Source organism: Stigmatopora argus, chromosome 11, assembly GCF_051989625.1.
Source record: "Stigmatopora argus isolate UIUO_Sarg chromosome 11, RoL_Sarg_1.0, whole genome shotgun sequence".
NCBI classification, from domain to species: Eukaryota; Metazoa; Chordata; class Actinopteri; order Syngnathiformes; family Syngnathidae; genus Stigmatopora; species Stigmatopora argus.
The window spans coordinates 2,812,715-2,830,500 of record NC_135397.1 but is presented as its reverse complement, the minus strand read 5'-3'; the positions used below and the strand labels follow the sequence as shown (position 1 = coordinate 2,830,500).

General features: G+C 42.1%; 4 protein-coding genes across 11 annotated transcripts in view; 1 reads left to right on the top strand and 3 right to left on the bottom strand.

The window, feature by feature from the left end:
• Positions 1-141: 141 nt before the first annotated feature.
• On the bottom strand, positions 142-6,293 carry LOC144085161 (zinc finger MYM-type protein 1-like). Of its 4 annotated transcripts, XM_077614220.1 has the most exons (8): positions 6,131-6,205; positions 5,995-6,026; positions 5,318-5,736; positions 4,726-4,887; positions 4,475-4,640; positions 1,988-4,010; positions 1,782-1,887; positions 142-1,118 (listed from the first exon to the last, which is right to left on the bottom strand). In XM_077614220.1, exons 3-8 carry the CDS (start codon positions 5,687-5,689, stop codon positions 588-590), a joined length of 3,360 nt encoding a protein of 1,119 aa, XP_077470346.1. In that variant the 5' UTR covers positions 5,690-5,736; positions 5,995-6,026; positions 6,131-6,205; the 3' UTR covers positions 142-587. The 4 variants fall into 4 exon arrangements, with proteins under 4 accessions (XP_077470346.1, XP_077470345.1, XP_077470344.1 ...); XM_077614219.1 differs by lacking the exons at positions 5,995-6,026; positions 6,131-6,205 and adding an exon at positions 6,276-6,293; XM_077614218.1 differs by lacking the exons at positions 5,995-6,026; positions 6,131-6,205 and adding an exon at positions 6,237-6,286.
• Positions 6,294-6,666: 373 nt separating this feature from the next.
• LOC144084687 (uncharacterized) lies at positions 6,667-10,043 on the bottom strand. Of its 4 annotated transcripts, none has more exons than XM_077613330.1 (6): positions 9,777-10,043; positions 8,524-8,565; positions 8,007-8,134; positions 7,822-7,848; positions 7,201-7,254; positions 6,667-7,063 (listed from the first exon to the last, which is right to left on the bottom strand). In XM_077613330.1, exons 1-5 carry the CDS (start codon positions 9,895-9,897, stop codon positions 7,201-7,203), a joined length of 372 nt encoding a protein of 123 aa, XP_077469456.1. In that variant the 5' UTR covers positions 9,898-10,043; the 3' UTR covers positions 6,667-7,063. The 4 variants fall into 4 exon arrangements, with proteins under 4 accessions (XP_077469456.1, XP_077469455.1, XP_077469458.1 ...); XM_077613329.1 differs by having other exon boundaries at positions 6,667-7,066; positions 9,777-10,039; XM_077613332.1 differs by lacking the exon at positions 7,822-7,848 and having other exon boundaries at positions 9,777-10,037.
• A 3,502-nt stretch (positions 10,044-13,545) lies between these two features.
• LOC144084984 (cytochrome c) lies at positions 13,546-15,239 on the bottom strand. The gene is made up of 3 exons (XM_077613884.1): positions 15,070-15,239; positions 13,929-14,124; positions 13,546-13,820 (listed from the first exon to the last, which is right to left on the bottom strand). The coding sequence occupies exons 2-3, from the start codon at positions 14,095-14,097 to the stop codon at positions 13,675-13,677; spliced, it is 315 nt and encodes a 104-aa protein (XP_077470010.1). The 5' UTR covers positions 14,098-14,124; positions 15,070-15,239; the 3' UTR covers positions 13,546-13,674.
• A 249-nt stretch (positions 15,240-15,488) lies between these two features.
• The window catches only part of LOC144084982 (RNA-binding protein 45-like), a 47,054-nt gene continuing 44,756 nt past the window's right edge, over positions 15,489-17,786 (top strand). The window contains exons 1-4 of one of the 2 annotated variants that reach the window (XR_013303969.1): positions 15,489-16,361; positions 16,864-16,986; positions 17,073-17,199; positions 17,473-17,781. Coding sequence is in view for 1 of the 2 variants with exons in the window: in XM_077613881.1 (XP_077470007.1) it covers positions 16,080-16,361; positions 16,864-16,986; positions 17,073-17,199; positions 17,473-17,781 (841 nt within the window). In the remaining variant the exon portion in view is untranslated. The remainder of the gene's footprint in view (positions 16,362-16,863; positions 16,987-17,072; positions 17,200-17,472; positions 17,782-17,786) is intronic. The other variant, XM_077613881.1, reaches the window with a different exon arrangement.

Below are 17,786 nucleotides of genomic sequence, written 5' to 3'. Positions count from 1 at the left end.
ATTATTTGATAGGGAATTTATGTTATTTATTCTGCCATGTTGCTTATGTCATGTTATGACAGGCATTGTTTTTAATGGCAAATAATGACAATTGAAGCAACAGTAAAATACTAAACTACACAAAGACAAGCTAAATCTTTAAAAAGGTGATTTTAATATATAATCAAAACAGTAAAGCGTACTTCAATGTTTAAGGAGCATTTCAATAATGGACACTTGTCATTCAAGAGATCTGATTAAAACAAATAAAAAAATAAAAAACATTTTTATTCAAACTAATTGCAAATACATTCCATTATTCTAAATAATACGCAACCGTTTCAAAGCACCATTTTGGATCCATAGGATGTGTGTCCCATGTTAAAAATGTCTTCCTATGAAAACTAACACAAGACTACTGTAGTGTCTTATTTGTTGTAAGGCAAAGTCTTTCAATGTCAGTCCATTTTTGAAAGACAGCGTAATAAAAACATTTTATTACCGAGGTAAGAATGTCACATTTGTAGAGTTGAAATATTTTGCATAATTTCACACAAGGTGAGCGCTTCGTGGTCCATTCACAGGATACACGACAACATAGCAGAGTTCTACCTTTTGTAGGCAAATATTTCACTTCTTCCCTCAAGAGAAGAGAATTTCTCAATGACTCTGTGGTTAAAATCAGGGATGCTCTTGATAAGATTCTTCTCCATGGCGATCACGGCTATCGCACTGAGACGATCGTGCGAAACGGCGTTCCCCAGGAACGTCTTGATTTTCTTCAGCGTGGGGAAGCGCCGGTCCGATTCCGTGGTCGTTATAGGAATGGTGAGGAGGATCTTGAGCAGAGCCAGGGTCTCGGAGAAGGTGTCCTGGAGACGGTTCCTCGTTAAGAGCTGGTACAGCGCCACCAAACTTTTGCACTTCCCGAAGTCGTCGTTGCCGTAGATCACGACCAGTTCCACTTTTAGCTTGCTCTTGTTGAGCAGCGGGTAAGCGTTGGCGGTGGAGTTTAGCGCCGTTTCGGGGAACTTGCTGCGGTAGTCCTCGAATCTATCTCCCAGCAACAGCGTCGCGCTGATCAGGTGCGTCGTGAACGCAAATCTGTCTTTTGCCACCTTCAAGATGGTGTCGCAAACCTGAAAACAACAAGAAAAATATTTCCCATAAACAAGAGATGGTTCGTTAACTGTCTTTATTGAGTTAATAAACAGTTAAAATATCCCTAATCAATCGATCTTGGCTAATTAATCCGATTTAAGGCTCATTGGTCTGGACTGAAAATGTATTTTATTATTATATACATATTATTTGTCAAGGATCAAATTCCTAAAGTGTGGTAGACAACGCCCACTAGCGGTACACAATATATTCCATTGAACCTTTGCAGTGCCATAAGCTTTTCAGTAGTAGTGTAGTATGCACGTTTTTTGTAACTTTCCTGTAAAATATAGAGTAGTCTTTTAATTCAGCTTTTATGTCCCAATATTTTAATAGGGGAGGTTTTTATTAATATATACAATTATTTTTTTCTATGGTTATCTGTTATTTCTACACATGAAATTTTGAAAATAAACAGCCAATCTATCAAACCTAGTCTTAGAAATCCCCCAAATATGCAGTTTCTCACACAGCTAAGTTATATTCATTTTTTAAACATGTCTTTCAGTGCTATTGACTGCGATCTATTTTGAAAGAGTTAAATATTTACCTCCTTCCTGGAGGTGTTTTTCTCATTGGACGCATTTCATCCCAACCCTGACCAGCATCTGATGAACAAATTTACGTACGATCCACCTCACCTTTGTAGCCACGATCTGTCGATCACATGGGCCCCGTGTGTCCTGTGTATTGGTCAATGGAGGTCCACTGCAACTGTGTTCTTTGCACAGGGAAGGAAGAGAATCCCTGAACAGAACCAGAAAAAAAAGTTCGGGTATCAGTCCTCAATGAAACATCATCACGCATCAGAGAGTAAAACCATATACATCAAAAAATATGAATGAACCTGGTTGCTTGGATGCCGTCAGCGAAGTTTTTCATTGCGTCCTTAACGACGACCGCGTCGATGGCCGGCTCCTGGAGCAGCCCGTCGAGAATTTTGACGTGAGGCGCTATGAGGTGGAACAGTCTGAGGAAGAAGATGAACGTTCCATCCTCTAGCAGTCTCAGCAACCCGCTGGCATCTCTCACAGTCCCGGAATCGAACTCTCCGGAGTCCGTGATTGTTTCCAAAAACCGGCGCAGGTGCTCTCGGTGCTGGGAATCGGTTAAAACGGCTTGGCTTTGGAAGTTCCACTTGATTTTGGCCACGCCCGAGATCCTTCGAGCCGCCGCCTTGTCGAGCTCGGCGAGTCTCTTGGGCAATGTGGAAAAAAAGGTGGAGAAACGCGCCAGGTCGGAAAAGAAATGAGCCAATCGCGGGTTGACGGACGTCGCTTGCTGGATGATGTCGTCGAGCCGGTGAACGTAGCAGTGGATGTAGCGTGCGTTTTTGTAGGAGTCCACTATCTTTTTCGGCACGCTACCCGTCGCGTCATTGGCGGCCATCCAGCCGCCATGCGATTGGGAAATGAGTTTTTTCTTCTGGAGGGCCGGGAGGACCACGTTCAAATGATCCAGCAAGGTCCCGGCGATGGAATCGTCGGCGTCCTGTCGGAGAGGCGTTAACTCAAAGAGCCTCTCGCGCACGTGGTGGGATGGGTCGATGTATCGGAGCACGAGCGCCAGGTGACAGCGGGCGGAAATATCCACGGTTTGGTCAACCTGGATGGCGACGTAATCGGCGCTGTTGATTTCGTCAACGACGCGCTCCCTCAAAACTAGCGACATGCAGCCGAGGAGTTCGTTCTGCAGCCGCTTGGAGTTTCCCCTGAACGCGGTGTCTTGCAAGATCTCCCGAAGATCCGTTTCCAACGCCGCGGCAAAATCCACCAACACTCGAAAGACGGCGGGATTCTCGAAGCTTCCGCTTTGGTCCTGGTCGTGCAGGGCCAACTCAAAGGCGTCGCAGCGCTTGATACGCTCGATTATTCCGGACAGCACCTGCCGTTTTTTGTCCACCGCCTGGTTGACTTTGCGGATCTCCAAGCGGTAGCCTTCAGCCAGCTGACGCTCGACGCTTACTTCTCCGAAAACGGCCAGCCGCAACGCGTTTTCCACGTGGGTGCTCGTTACTTCGTGATTCTTTACCTCTTGGACAAAGCGATTTAGATCGGTCATTCCCGTCTTGACCCACACCGGGTTGAGGTGCGACGTTTGAAAAAGGAGGCACGGGAAGCAAAAGAAAGCCTTGGACTCACTGCATCCGGTTAGCCAAGCCTTCCTGCTGTACCAGGTCCTGGAAAAAATGTCTTTGGACTGCTGAATTGTCAGGTTGAGGTCCGGTTGATGAGGTCCACGCTCTTTCACTTGGAGTTTCTGCGCCAGTGTTCTTTTGTCAAACGGCGTCGTCATCAGCGACTTGACTGAATTATCCAAATTTCCCAAAATTCCGTTTTCCTCTACGTGGACCTCCAAAGCCTCATCTACTCCCGAGGTCCGCGCCACGTCCGTGAACGTTTCTCCACCACTTGTGGCAGCTCTGCTTTCCGTTGAGATTGCTCGTGACGTCTGGGTCGCGGCGTCGTCGGGACTCGACGTACAATTTGCCGGGACGGCGCGTCCGTCACTATCGTCCTCCTCACGTTCTGTCTTTAGGATGAAAGTCAATGGAAACTTGGTTGTATCCAATTCGGGGTCTTCCACTTTAATGTGAGAGGTTATAGGAGGTTCTGGCACTGCTTCTTCTTTGATGCGGGTGGGTTGGAGCTCCTCTTCTCCATTGACCTGATGGAGTTCTGGTTCTTCTCCTGGTTGGAGGTGTTGGGGTTCTTCCAAGCTGATGTAAGGCTCCTCTTCCTGTTTAATTTCATCCTTCCCTTTAACGTAAGGGGACTCTGGCTCCTCTTCCTGTTTAATTTCATCATTCCCTTTAAGGTAAGGTGACTCTGGCTCCTCACTATCAGGATAAAGATCATGTTTACTGGTGTCTGCAGGGCACAAAGAGACAAAAACACATGGTTTGTGCGTGGGCATGATTGTTTAAACAACAACAAAAATGCACTTTTGTGCAGCGTCTTCATTAGGAGAAGAATCAGCGTCGGAACTAGTTGGAAAGTCTCAGATCAGACAATATGACCATGACTCATCAAGTTGCTGTGACTGCCAAAAATACCAATTCCCGTTGTGGCGAGTCTGAAATTATCATTTATTTGGGCATTTTGCCAGGAAAGCGCACTTTGTGGAGAAGCACTACCAATTTTGTCATACACAGCTGGGTATGATGACAATTAGGCTTTTGTCGAGTCAATGATGATGACAAAGCCTATGTCTGATTATTATTATTATTATATTTAAGGCAACTGCTTCATTTTTTTAGGAATTTTACATTTCTTACAAAACCGGAGTGGCTTAGTTAAGGTTGTCTTTATATGATGATATTTTGACAGCTTACACGCATCTGCACTGTGGAGATGTTGTCGTTCACTGTCATCGGACATATTGGTGTCTGATGTTGAAGGTAGGTGCTGGGGTCCTGAAAAGCTGATCAACTTGGAGGTAGCATAGGCGTGATCCTTATTTACTTGATGTGGAGAACCCCCTTGATGCTCGGGAACACTCTGGGGGGAGGTCAAAATCCAATCATGTATTTGTTTGCTTTATATTTTATTCCTCACAATATTTCACATTCATGAGCCATCTTACCTCCACTTGGAGTGTATGTCTAGGACGTTGGATTTCTATTAAACCTATGTGCTCTATAAACAAATATTCCAGTTCTTCAGACATTTCTTCGTTGTCTAATTCTGCCGCTTCGCCAGTCACGTTTTCCACTCTGATCTTTTTTGGGTCTTCAGGAGGATATACCTGTAAATCAAAGTCAATATCAAGAAGGATATACCCGCATATTGATGATAGTAATCAAGCCAAGTTGATAATATATGATGATAGGTAGTCAATGAATTAATGGTGGAATTTTTACAGTATTTAACCCATTATAAAGCCCCCCAACTGCTTAATGAGAATGAACATTTGCTTTTGCTCATCTGTTTATGCGCATATTTTTTTCCTGAAAACATTTTTAAAGTCAAGTATAAAAAACAAGAAACATTATTTTCCTTCATATCATTCAATAAATCTATTTTTCTGACACACAAGCAGAAAAAATAAAAAATGCATAGGAAAACCCTAGTGATATTTTTTGCTCCACTAGAAGGCACTGTTGCTGCCTCAAACACAGAGGTTAAAATTCTAGTTTAAAAAAAAAGAGGCACGCACTCTTTCTAGTTTTTGGTACCTGTTTAATTTGCCTCTTCCTTTCTTGTTTCTCCATCTGAGACACGGACAAAGCCCGCATCTGTTGGGCTGAGCGATGGCCAAATTCCGTCGGCACGGCGTGATTCGCCAACAAGCGTCTTTTTCTGCGCCCCCTTTCTGTGCTCTCCAAGCCATATTTCTCATACACGTCCACCTTGAAACAGTCGGGCAGAAAATGTGCCGAACAGACTCTGGAGGCTTTCGTTGGGGAGAACGTCTCTCTCCCGACATTGTGCAGCCATTTGGTCAATAAGTCCCTGTCCCTCATCGGGAAAGAGTGAAAGGAAAGGTCTGGTGGATTGTGTTTGCCATCTGTCCTGTTCGTACAGCCGATAGCTGAACAATGTGGCATCCTGGAACTGCCTTTGCCTCTTCTTTCTGCAGGTTTTCCTGCGATATCTGTTTATAAAATGACAATAAAGTGTGTTTAAAGGCGTTATAAAGGGTATCATTGACATCACTTGACTTGCATTGATAAAATGTTTGCAGCTGCTTTGGCTAACCCATAAAAATTTAATTTTGTGACATTTTGTGCACATTTTGGGACGTGGGAGGAAACCGGAGTACCCGGAAAAATACAACGCTGGCGCATGAAAACATGCAAACACACAGCACGCAGAAATTAGCTGCTATAAACATGTATTAAAAATGACTAACTTCAGTGGTGACTTTTCATTTTCTTGAAAGATCTGTTGAATAATGACAGAATTCAGATCTGCTCGATTGTGATGCACGTGAGTTGCACTTGCAAAAGAAAAACAATCACAAAAAGAACGAAAACGTAAATTAGCACCTGCACAAACTACGGATCTCTCCGGCAAGTAGCTCGGCCTTCGTTCCACATTTACTTAACCTATTTTGGAATTAAATTAGCTAAATGAAGGACAATATTTACGTACTATTCTTTCGAAAAAGAGCGGACAGCGTCGCTGACTCACCAACGTCTTTGTGCGGCGGCGCGCATTGATGACGTAGTTCACGAGCCTACTCCTTTTTTCCTCCAAATTTCTGATTTTCTATTATTTTCTTTGTTCACAACTATTATTTTCCGCTTAATAAGTGATGTTTGTCTCGTCGTTTTCTTAAGAAGAAGTTTATTTCGCATTGCTGCTTAAGACTGCAATCTTAACGCGAGTTGTTTAGTATTCAGTACTTGTATAAAAGCAGGTTGTATAAAAGCCTGGAAAAGTCAATTTAACATATAAAAAATACTGAAAGAAAAAAATATGATTCTTGTACATTTTGGAACTTTCAACAAGTGCTGAACATCTGTTTTGATTTCATTTGAAACAACACCAGGATAAAAGTTCCACAAAATGAGCATAGTCAGACGTTAAACGTATCTTTATTTCATTTCAACAGTTTTATAAAAGAAAGTAGCACTGAAGCTCAGTTAATATCAACGACATGGACAGCATATAAGCGTGTTAAGTGCATGTGGTGGTTAATTTGTGGTGTGTGTGTGTCTGTGTGTGTGTGTTTTTTCTTGGCATAAGCGACATGCATGGCTAAAGGAATTAGCTTTAACTTTGACTTCCATCCCGATAAAGGGATGCTAGAGGCAGCAAAGTTGAGCCCCAGTGATGTCACTCTACACATTGACCAATCAGCCGAGAGCTGTGTGGCGCAAGGGCGTGATGCTGAGGATGTGTAGCCATGACAACACGAGGGAAAGGCGGGGATTGGTCTTCTCTATCCTCATGGGATGGCCACAAACTGGACGTGACTGCTGAAAGGTGACAAGAAGACGTTGATTTTAAACTTTTTTTGGACTAGTTTAATGGTTATATGATATATTTCACATTTTAACACAACTAATACAAGCGATATAACTTTTTGATAGATATTTTAACGTGAACTTACCTATTGAGCAGCTTGTTCGGTCTGTACTTCAGCTGTTTTTGGACCATCATCACCCTGCAAGAAACAGAACACAGAGGTCACGTGACTGCCACCATTTTCTTCCACCTACATTTATATACTGCATACATATTCATAATGGATTTTTACAAAGTAACTCTTTGTTCTTGGTTTCAGAATGCCTGGGGGTGGCATAACTGCTCCATTCTGGTTATTGATTTTTTTTTGTCACAGCGACAAGCACTCTCCCAAAAATGGGATTTAAATTGCATGATGTTTCTTCAGTTGAATCTTATAACGCTTATTCAAGTGATTAAAAAAGTGAAAATGACTCAAGATGTTGTTAGTTAAAGTAAAGTATTGATTAGTACTCGTGATTGAAAGCAGATTTATGGCACATGCAGCAAACATGACACAAATATTAGTCAAAATTCAAATACACCTGACAACTGTTAACAGCACAAATGCATGACAATTATTACCATGTTTTTTTATAAACCTTGTTACAAGCTGTTAGTTCTTATATATTCTTCCGTTTAAATGTTAAAAATTCTTCAGATATGGCTGTTAACGTGCAAAAAAAGGGCATGAACTAATCAAACTAACTACTAACTAATCAAGCACCTCCTCGGTCGCTGGTACCCCTTCCTCCTGTTTCCAAGAAAAATAAATAAAGAGAAATTTTTACAAAAGGGGAAAAGCTCAGCGAAGACTGCCGGGCATTTTCATCCGCATCCAATTTTCTACCGTCCACATCCGGCACAACAAAAAAAATGAACAATCAAAGGCACGAAGACGGCGTGGCTCACCACAGTGACGAATCCTGAGGACATTGCGGCGTTCTCCACGCTGTCTACGGTGGCCTGAGCGACTTCGTTGGCTCCGGTAACGGCGGCGTCGGCCACGAGGTTGGCTTGCTCCGTTGTCTTTTGGGACACTGGAAGGACAAACAAAGCGTTTTTCCTATCCATTGTTGGCTATCGTTAATAGCGCCAAGGTCCTGTACCAAAACAATTCTTCATTTAATTGTCGAGGAACATTGATATGAATCCCTAGAGATGGAATTGGTTCCCCCGCAGTACAACAACAGGTTTGCCGTAGTGCAGGGGTAGGGAACCTATGGCTCGGGAGCCACATGTGGCTCTTTTGATGGGTGCATGTGGCAATCGGAGTACAAACTTTAAACAGCGTCCATCCCGCGTGTTATGAACTTGACCTTATTCATTTTTTCCAAACTGTCTTGAAGTCCAATCCTCCTAGACTGATTCAAATTCAAATCATAATGTAGATATGAATAAGTTTCATGCCCAAGATTCCATACTCTACCTGTGTTGACGCTCGTGACCACGCCCTCCATGGTCTTGTTTCCTGGAAGAAACACATCGATCATCAGATGACAAGTGTAGCAAATATGGAATTTACCACGGCTTTCGGTGAACCACTTTGCCCGTTAGCTTGAGAGATGATGAATTATTAATGGGGATGGTACCGGATTACACTTCCGTACAGTGACAATCAGGGAGGAATGCTTAGAGGAAGGAATATGAAATGTATTTGAAGTTTGATAAATGTGCGCTGTATTGACCTATGGAAAAGGAGTCTTCAAAAAAAGGAACAATGATGACATGTAGATTGGTATGAAAAATGAATGAAATATTACTATTTTTCGTCGCAAAGCAGCAAAAGCAGCTGTTTAAAAATAAATAAATAAAGCCCATTCACCGTTATACTACTGTGGGACCACGAGTGTCCACTGGGTGATGCTGTAGTATTTTATTAGCTTTGATTTAGCCGAGTAGCAAAACGTTGAAGAAAATTCAGCAGATAAGCATGAGACCACATGTGTCAAAGTGGCGGCCCGGGGGCCAAATCTGGCCCGCCGCATCATTTTGTGTGGCCCGGGAAAGTAAATGATGAGTGCCGACTTTCTGTTTTAGGATCAAATTAAAATGAAGAGTATAGATGTATATTAAATTTCCTGATTTCCCCCTTTTAAATCAATAATTGTCATTTTTTAATCCATTTTTTTCTGTGTTTGTAGTTCAAAAATCATTTTGTATAATCTATAAACATATACAAAAAGCTAAAATAAACGTTGTTTTAGATCTATAAAAAATGGAATATTCAGGGCTTTTGATACAGTTCTTTTAATCCATTTATTTTAAAAAAATCTAAATATTGAATCTAATATGAGTTGAATAAAATGTCTTGGAAAACTCTATTTTTGCTGTATCAGCACCATAAAGGCTTTCATTTCTTTTTCCGTTGCTAAAATGCAAACAATCACAAGACTTGAAACGTAGCCCAGGCCACACCCATGCCATCGCCCCCCCACCAATGCCCCCTACACTTAACTTTCCACCACATACTCCCCATGACCATCATCTCCATTGCCTGCATTTATTTTTTTTCTTTTAAATCTCACTTTTGCTCATCCCTCACTTGACATCAATGAAAAATTGAAATGTAGAATTTCATTTTTGCTAATTTGAGCATCAAATATTTCCGCATACTTGCCTTTTGATGGTGCACGAAATGTTCTATCTTGACGAAGCAACTCGTGTGTTTTGCCAACTCACCCACATACATGACCCCCTCCTTGGTCTTGGCGGCGGCCTCCTCCACGCCGGCTTTGGTCTTCTCGGCGGCGGCCACCACGCCGTCCTTGGCGATGGAGAAGCCTTTCTTGAAAACGTCCATGATGCTCGGCTGCTTGCTTTTTTTCTTCTGTCGCCGCCTGGACCGTCCCGTGCTCGTCTGCTCTGCCGGCTAATGGAGGAGAGGGGAGGAGGTGAGGGTGAGAGTGAGAGTGAGCAGGGTGATGCCAACATGGGAGAGCGAGGAGAGTGAGAGAGAAGAAGTGGTGCAGAGGAAGGAGGAACGGGAGTGCCAAACAAAGACCACAAAAGCTTCTCCTTCATTTCCACACTTTACGCGTTGCCTTTCGGTCAATTTCAAAGGCAATTTCCAACAAAAAAAAGATTTGTTCATTCAAAATCAAAGGCAAAAAGACGATGCGACCGCACCCTCTCAGTGGAAAGGAGCTCTCCTATTGGCTGGGATTGAACTGCATAACTGTTCTCACTTTATTAATTTTTTTTGGAAGGGGGGAAAATCATAAGTTTGCAAATCCTTAAAATGGCTGCTCAATGGAATGCAATTGGAATTAAGCAAATTACCCGGTGAAAACCTACATACACACATGGGGAGACCATGAAAATTCCACACGGGAAGGCCGGTATGCAACTGGGATTGAACCCTCCATTCCGTAAATGCGAGGCGGATATGTCAACCAGACATCTTTCTTTCACAAGAGTTGTGGAGGGTGCCGAAGCCTATCCTAGCTAACTATGGGATGAAGATGGGTGACACCTTGAATCGGTTTACAGCACGTGTCAAAGTGGCGGCCCAGGGGCCAAATCTGGCCCGCCGCATCATTTTGTGCGGGCCGAGAAAGTAAATCATGAGTGCCAGTTTTCTGTTTTAGGATCGAATTAAAATGAAGAGTATAGATGTATATTACATTTTCAGATTTTAAATCAATAATTGAAAATTTTTAATCATTTTTTTCTGTTTTTAGTTCAAAAATCATTTTGTAAAATCTAAAAAAATATATAAAAAAAGTTAAAATAAACATTGTTTTAAATCTATATAAAAAACTGAATATTCAGGACTTTTAATCCAGTTCTGTTAATCCATTTATTACGAAAAATCTAAATATTATATCTAAAATGGTCCGGCCCACATGAAACCGAGTTGACGTTAATGCGGCCCGCAAACCAACCCGAGTCTGACACCCTTGGTTTAGAGTGTTCATCCAGCTAGCCTAGCATGCATCTTTTTGGGATGTGGGAAAAAAACGGAGTACCCGGAGAAATGAAAGAAAACTGGAGTACCCGGACAAATGAATACCCTAAAATAGCCAACAAGTGATATAGTTATCATCATTTAGATGAACTCATTGATGCTAAAAGTAGCTCTTAGTGTGCAAACTACTAAAATGGCCACCGAGGATGTACGTCAAGTGGTTCTTCTGACAAGAGCGTGAGTGTGACTCAGCAAATGGTCCCTTCTCTGATTGGCTACTCTATTCTTGGATGCCCCCCCCCCCCTGCACAAGCCTCATCACGGCTCTCCTGCCCGAGGTCACCGTGGCCGTGAAGGCTGCAGTGATCAATACGGGGAGCGCCTCAACGTGGGAGGTGCTCGCTCGCGACCTCCTCGCCGTTTGCTGCAAAGTGTCACAATGGGAACAATGCGGCAACCCCGTGAAAAATTGGACACCTTCTCACCTATGGGACAACCGGCCTTCGGATAGTGTGCATGTGTGTGCATGTGTGTGCATGTGTGTGTCCATTCGTCTTTATGAGAAATGCTCCCGCCGACTGTTAATTGTCGTCACGGATCTTTGTAACATTTTTGTTCAAATGGGCATGAGTCCACGTGCTGGATTTTTTTTGGGTGTAAAGTCAGCTATCAGTATTGAAAAAAATTGAATGATGTTGTCACAATAAAGCTTTAAAAAACAGTAAATGATTGCATTAATTATAATGATGCCATGTGTCAAAAGTATCAAATCGGATAATTTTATTAATCTCACCATGGTGGAATTTGCATAAACACATTTTGAATAACCTCTTGTTTGATAAAAATGCATGTAAATTTTGATTCATGTTTGGATAGCCAAATAAATCCATTTGAAGACTTTTTTTTCAAAGAACCATCCTTTCAAAACCCCATCAGATTGCAATTCATCAGGTCAACAAACCTGTCTCGGGGTCACAATGCCTGATTTTTATTTTTTTTCAATAGCATTCTCAAATAAAAAGTGCAATAAATGTTCAAATGAAATGGGCAATAATTTGAACCAAACATCGGAAGAAGAAAAAGGACTTGCCTGACCAGTCCAATGTTTCCATGTCCAAAGTGGTCATCACCATGGCGATGGTCTTGAGCACAGAAACATGTACGCCACCAAAGAGGTGAAAAGGCAACCCCCTTTTCCCCCCTTTTCTTTCTTAACACCAGTAAAGCTTTGAAACGCAGAATAACCATTAAGTTATTGATGGCAATCAGATGTTAGAAAAATAGAAGTTGAAAGGAATACGTACATTTGTTTGCTCATGGAAAACTGCATGTGTATTATTTCAAATTTCATGGGTGGGACAAAATGTCTTTCAATTCTGCAATGCAATGATCAGAAAACTCAAGAGTGAATGAAAAAGACAACATTGTCAAGCTTGAGAATGGCTAATATTTTCATCCATCTTTATTTGGAGCTCTGACAGTCATTTAAAGGAGCGTGCACATTTTGTGGTGAATTCAACTCTGCTCGCTAGTGTAAATTTAAATATTGGTGCTACAATAGTAAAAATGCACAACTATGATATTGCATGACCAACTCAGATTTAGGCATGCCGTAATCTGTTGTTAACTGGAAGTAGTAGTAGTATTTTTTAAACTAGATAAATATCTGCAAAACAGCTCTCTCTTGTGGATTTACTTGTACGTGCAGCTGGATTTGGCTCATATACATACATAATGCTTGGATACCTTTAACAGCCATTTTTCTTTCAACATTTAAAGAACAGGCTAGTACATCATCAGATATTTTATAAATCACATTATACTGCCTAAACTGTTGTCATTGCAATTCTATTACAATTAAGGACCATTCACTAGTCAAAAGAATTAAGTAACAATTTCAAATCCATTTTGCAATATAGAAATGTTCCTGGAAAAAACTGGCAACAAGAGTGATGAGATAATAGCACAGTTCAAAGTTCATCACTGAGAAGTACTTTAAACTAGCTGACCCCACCCCACAAATTAATCCTGGCAATATTTACCAGCCAAGTATACATCAGACACATTTGCTTTCATGGACAATTTAGCATTTATTAGATGGTCCTTAAGCCACGTGTTGCAGGTGACGACCAAAAACATGACCAATTTCATACAGTATTTTATTACGGGTTTGGCAGCCCTTTGACAGACACTCTGTGACATACATGGCAGTAAAATAAGTTAAAACTCTTTTCGGCCTGTGAAAACCAGGTAAATAACAATTCATTCCTCCTTCATTCTTGGTGCTTGATTTTTTTTTTAAATTCTCAGCACACCTCACTTTTTACAATTTGGACTTCAACGGCAAAAAGGAGCTGCCTATCAATATCAATAAATGTTAAGAACCAGGTACAGAGAAGTTACTGTCATGGACAAGCACCAAATAACGTCGACTCTACAGCGATGTTGATGTACAATTGTGAAATGATTTAAATATAACGGATATATCCAAAATAATGCGTTGGCCACATGCACGAGAGCCAATAAGAAGATGCACACGCCTCCCTTCCTCCCTTTTATCAGCATCTGTACAGATAGCGCAACACACGACGTTTATAGCGCGTGGATCGAAGACACAAAAATAAAACGGAACTAAAATGTTAAATATGCGGGCAGGATCGCGTGGGGCCTTCACGATGTCGCCGATTTGAGGTAAGCTATCAGGTCCTGGCGCTCGCCCTTCTTCTTGATGCCGGCGAAGATCATCTTGGTGCCCGGGATGTACTTCTTGGGGTTCTCCAGGTACACCATCAAGGTGTCCTCACCCCACACGATACCTGACAGGGCGAAATAGCACACTTAAACCAGGCTTTTGGTTGGTTCTGACAATACACCAGGATGTTCTCGATATACCACAACAATGGCTGGACTCATATCTGACTAACCTTTGCTCTTGTTGGCATCCGTGTACGAGTAGCCCTCGGCTTGGCCCGTCTTGCGGCCGAACAGACCCCACAGGTTGGGGCCCACCTTGTGCTTGCCACCCTGCTCGACTGTGTGGCACTGGGCGCACTTCTGCACAAATGCCTTCTTGCCCTTTGCAATGTCGCCCATCGTCCGCTGAAAAGGTGGTGTCGGTAACTACACGGGTCAAAGTCAAACAGAAAAGGGCCGTTACAAATAGTTCACTCCAAAAATCGATGGAGAACCTGACGATCAGACCAACAATAATGCTAGTAGTTGGCTGTGAAATCAAGAAATAACTCCTGCCCTTCGCATTTCTAGACAGAGTGAAGGTCGTTGAAGGCAACCGCCGGCATTCAGGCTCATATTACAATACATAATTAATATAAACCTTACGTCATTGTTCGAGAAAAGTTCCCCACGAAGGTCACCCGTGGCCAAAATGTCAAAAAACAAGGAAACGCCGGTACGTTAGTTAACGTTAGCATTTGTCACGCTAGTTAGCATTAGCCTCCCAGGACTAAATATTAGCCCACTATTACAATAGGTAAGCAACTTTTAGGCATTATTAGGAAAAAGTAATATCAAGGTCGGGTTTAATCAATTAATGACTGACAGTGGTGATATTATACGTGTATTTACAATAGAAAACTCGAAAAAAGACAGTATGCTAACGAGTAGGTCGGTTCGGTCAAGGATGTCTAACATGGCGGCCCAATGAATTGGACCCCCTTTTTTTACTCCAGCATGATTCTTTCAATGCTTGATTGTATATATTCAAGCTAAACGTTTTGCAGTATCTTACGGTTTTCCCTCACGGCGTTGAAATGTCCTAAAAGACCGGCATAAAGCGCTTAGCAACTGATCTAAAGGATGCTTGAAGGAGATCTAGCCTCAATTAAGCCACACACTCATAACACTTGTAAGAAAAGTCAATCGGATTCAAACTCCACGACTACAATATTTAAATCATAAATGGACCATCATTTAACATTAGAAATATCAAAGAAAGCTTACGAAATGTGGCCACAACGTGGCAGCTGATACTCGCTCGCTACAGCTTTACATATCATTAAATTCAATGTTAGCTCATCAGATCTAAACGGTACACGTTGTAATTACCTGAGGTTTAAAAAGAAAAGTAGTGAACTATAATGGCTCTTTTGTGGTTCCTCTTCGATGGGCGAAACGGACTCGTTGTGGCGGTCGCACAGAAGGTCACTCCTCTTACGTTTGCCGGCTTATGACATCACATGGTCACGTGACGGTCCTTACGTCACCGCGTTCATTCAAGCTGCATTCCATTTTAGTGACTATGGTTCCTTGTCTAGCTTTTCTTTCTCACATTAGCGTTCCAAATAAACAGCCAGAAGTTAATTGAATTCACAAATAAAACTTTAGATATAACGTGTCGCTACTTTTATTTTTGAATCAGCAATGACTTGTTTGTTTGGCTTGAAAAAAAGAAGAAAGGAAGCAAACGAGCGAAACGGATTTAAGATGCTTGCCGTAAAGGATCTGACGTCACTCTTCCTGTGGAATCTGTCCTGCGCTAGTTTTGTAACATGTGGAAACCTTTCTGAAAGTTACGTCAAGGTGTTATGTAGATAAATAGAGGAATTAAAATTGATTTTTATATTCTAAATTAGGATCTCCGTTGGTTAATTGAGAACATTTATTTCAAAACCAATGAATTGAAAGATTGGTAGAAAATATTTAAAAAAGAAGACTTGATTTTCTTCACTCCTCAAATACATTTAATCAAGTAATTTCAAATCATGGTCGAGTAAAGGGGGTCCCTGGTTGTCATGCGAACTACACATTGGGTCATAGGAAAGAGAGAACGTGAGATGGAGCGCTAAAATTAGACATTAGGCCTGTTGTAACGGGAGGTTGGTGATAGTTCCACGTCTACTGAGGCATATCAGGGTTTTGGGTGTATTTATTTGTGGAATTAAGAAAACGGTTGATTATAATGCATTAATAGGACATTATCATCAGAATTTCGCCATCTAGGGGGTTCAGTTTATCACGTTGAAGGGTGAAACACTCCAAACCAGACGGTGGCAGTAGAGACACAAAACCGTTGTCAACAATCCGGGGACACGAAGAAGAACTCGGCATCTTCGATAATGGACGAATCCCACTCAAACGTGAAACAAGCATCGGAGAACCTTGATGAACCTCCCAACAGCCGACTGTTCCTGGTGACCAGTCGCTCCGTCACCGAAGATGACCTTCGAGACAGTTTCTCCGTGTTCGGTGACATTCAGCGCATTTGGGTCGTCAAAGATAAGCAGACGAAGGAGTCCAAAGGCATTTCTTACATCAAGTTTGCCAAATCGTCTCAGGCCTGCCTGGCTATGGAAGAAATGCACGGAAAAGTCCTGTTGGACGAAAAAAAGCCGATCAAGGTAAGGAAAAAGTACAGACTAACCTAAATTACTCCTTGCGTAGGTTTATACCAAATTTAGGTCGAAAAGCTAACTCCTATGATAGTTAGAATCTTATAGCCGTCTTGTTTCCAGGGCACAAGCCGAAATAGATAACTAAAAGTTCATAATTACAAATAATATGGTGTAATAAAGCAATTAACATGCGGGTTGAATGAAAGGGTGAATATGAACTCTTCTGAACGCCAACTCTGCAGTGAAACTATCTTTTAAAAATAAACAAGCAAAGAATCCTCACTTTTTTTCGCCAAACAATTGATTGCAAATCCGGAACAGGTGCGCCCTTCTAAGTACAAACGTTTCATTTGGTAACTTCTCCCCCTTTCGTTTTAAAATAACCACCTTTTGGATTCTTAAGCTTTGAAACATCTTTGGAACCCCAATGCTAGTTTGTAAACTTTTAATAACTTTTGGATTCAAAGTAACCATTGTCAATGAAAAACGGGGTTGGGCCTTGTTGCAGGTGTTTATCGCACAGTCACGCTCATCCTCCAGCCACCGAGATGTAGAGGACGAAGAACTGACCAGAATCTTCGTTAAGATCCCCAAGACCTTCTCCGAGGATGACCTGATGGAAACATTCAAAGTACGTGAAGCCGCTTTTTCATGTGTTGAATAGGAATGTCCTGTGTGGGAATTAAGCTGATGGTTTTGGTTGACGTGTGCCCTCAGGAATACGGTGACATTGAATATTGCATCATCGTCAAGAACAAGATGACTGGGGAAAATAAAGGTTTAGGCTACGTGCGTTTCTATAAAGCCTCCCAAGCAGCCCTGGCCATTGAAAATTGCAGTAAAGGTGAAGCCACACGTTTGAATTCTTCCTGAAATAAAATTGTAACTGATTTTTTTCCCTCTAAGACATGCTTTGCTGAAAATAACGTAATCAAATAACGTAATCAGTCAATGACATATCATTATTTTGTATGAAACTGGAGAAATGCTGTGTTTACAAATAACATAGCTCTGTTTCTGTGACGATCATTAGTTTCTCGTCTTGCACAGCGAACATATTTGACTTCCAGAAAACAGCTGTACTAAAAGAGTGATTGACATGTGATGTTCCGGTCAGTTTACAGAGCCATCCTGGCGGAACCTCGCAACAGAACTGCAGCCACGGAGGATTACAACAACAGGACCTACTACCCGGGAAGTGCCGACTCCATGAACTCGCACTCCTTCAACATGGCCATGCCAGCAGAGCCTGTGGGGTACCCCGCGTCGGACTACCACGATGGGAACGGTGGACCCGACTTGACCTGTTGCCTGATGGTGTCCACCCGTTCCGGGCTCACCCAGGAGCAGGTCTTTGCTCTTTTTGACCTCGTTCCAGGGATGGAATACTGCGAGTTGCAGCGGGACGCCTACGGGATGAGCACAGGTGAG

Coding starts and splice junctions, on each gene's coding strand:
- LOC144084984 (XM_077613884.1), bottom strand. CDS start 14,097: ATGGGCGACATTGCAAAGGGCAAGAAGGCATTTGTGCAGAAGTGCGCC. Junction 13,821..13,928: donor GGATGCCAACAAGAGCAAAG/GTTAGTCAGATA, acceptor TCGCCCTGTCAG/GTATCGTGTGGGGTGAGGAC.
- LOC144085161 (XM_077614219.1), bottom strand. CDS start 5,689: ATGCCACATTGTTCAGCTATCGGCTGTACGAACAGGACAGATGGCAAA. Junction 4,011..4,474: donor TCTCCACAGTGCAGATGCGT/GTAAGCTGTCAA, acceptor TGTGCCCTGCAG/ACACCAGTAAACATGATCTT. Junction 1,888..1,987: donor GACGGCATCCAAGCAACCAG/GTTCATTCATAT, acceptor GGTTCTGTTCAG/GGATTCTCTTCCTTCCCTGT.
- LOC144084687 (XM_077613330.1), bottom strand. CDS start 9,897: ATGGACGTTTTCAAGAAAGGCTTCTCCATCGCCAAGGACGGCGTGGTG. Junction 8,566..9,776: donor GGAGGGGGTCATGTATGTGG/GTGAGTTGGCAA, acceptor TGTTTCTTCCAG/GAAACAAGACCATGGAGGGC. Junction 7,849..8,006: donor CCTCAGGATTCGTCACTGTG/GTGAGCCACGCC, acceptor TCTTGGAAACAG/GAGGAAGGGGTACCAGCGAC.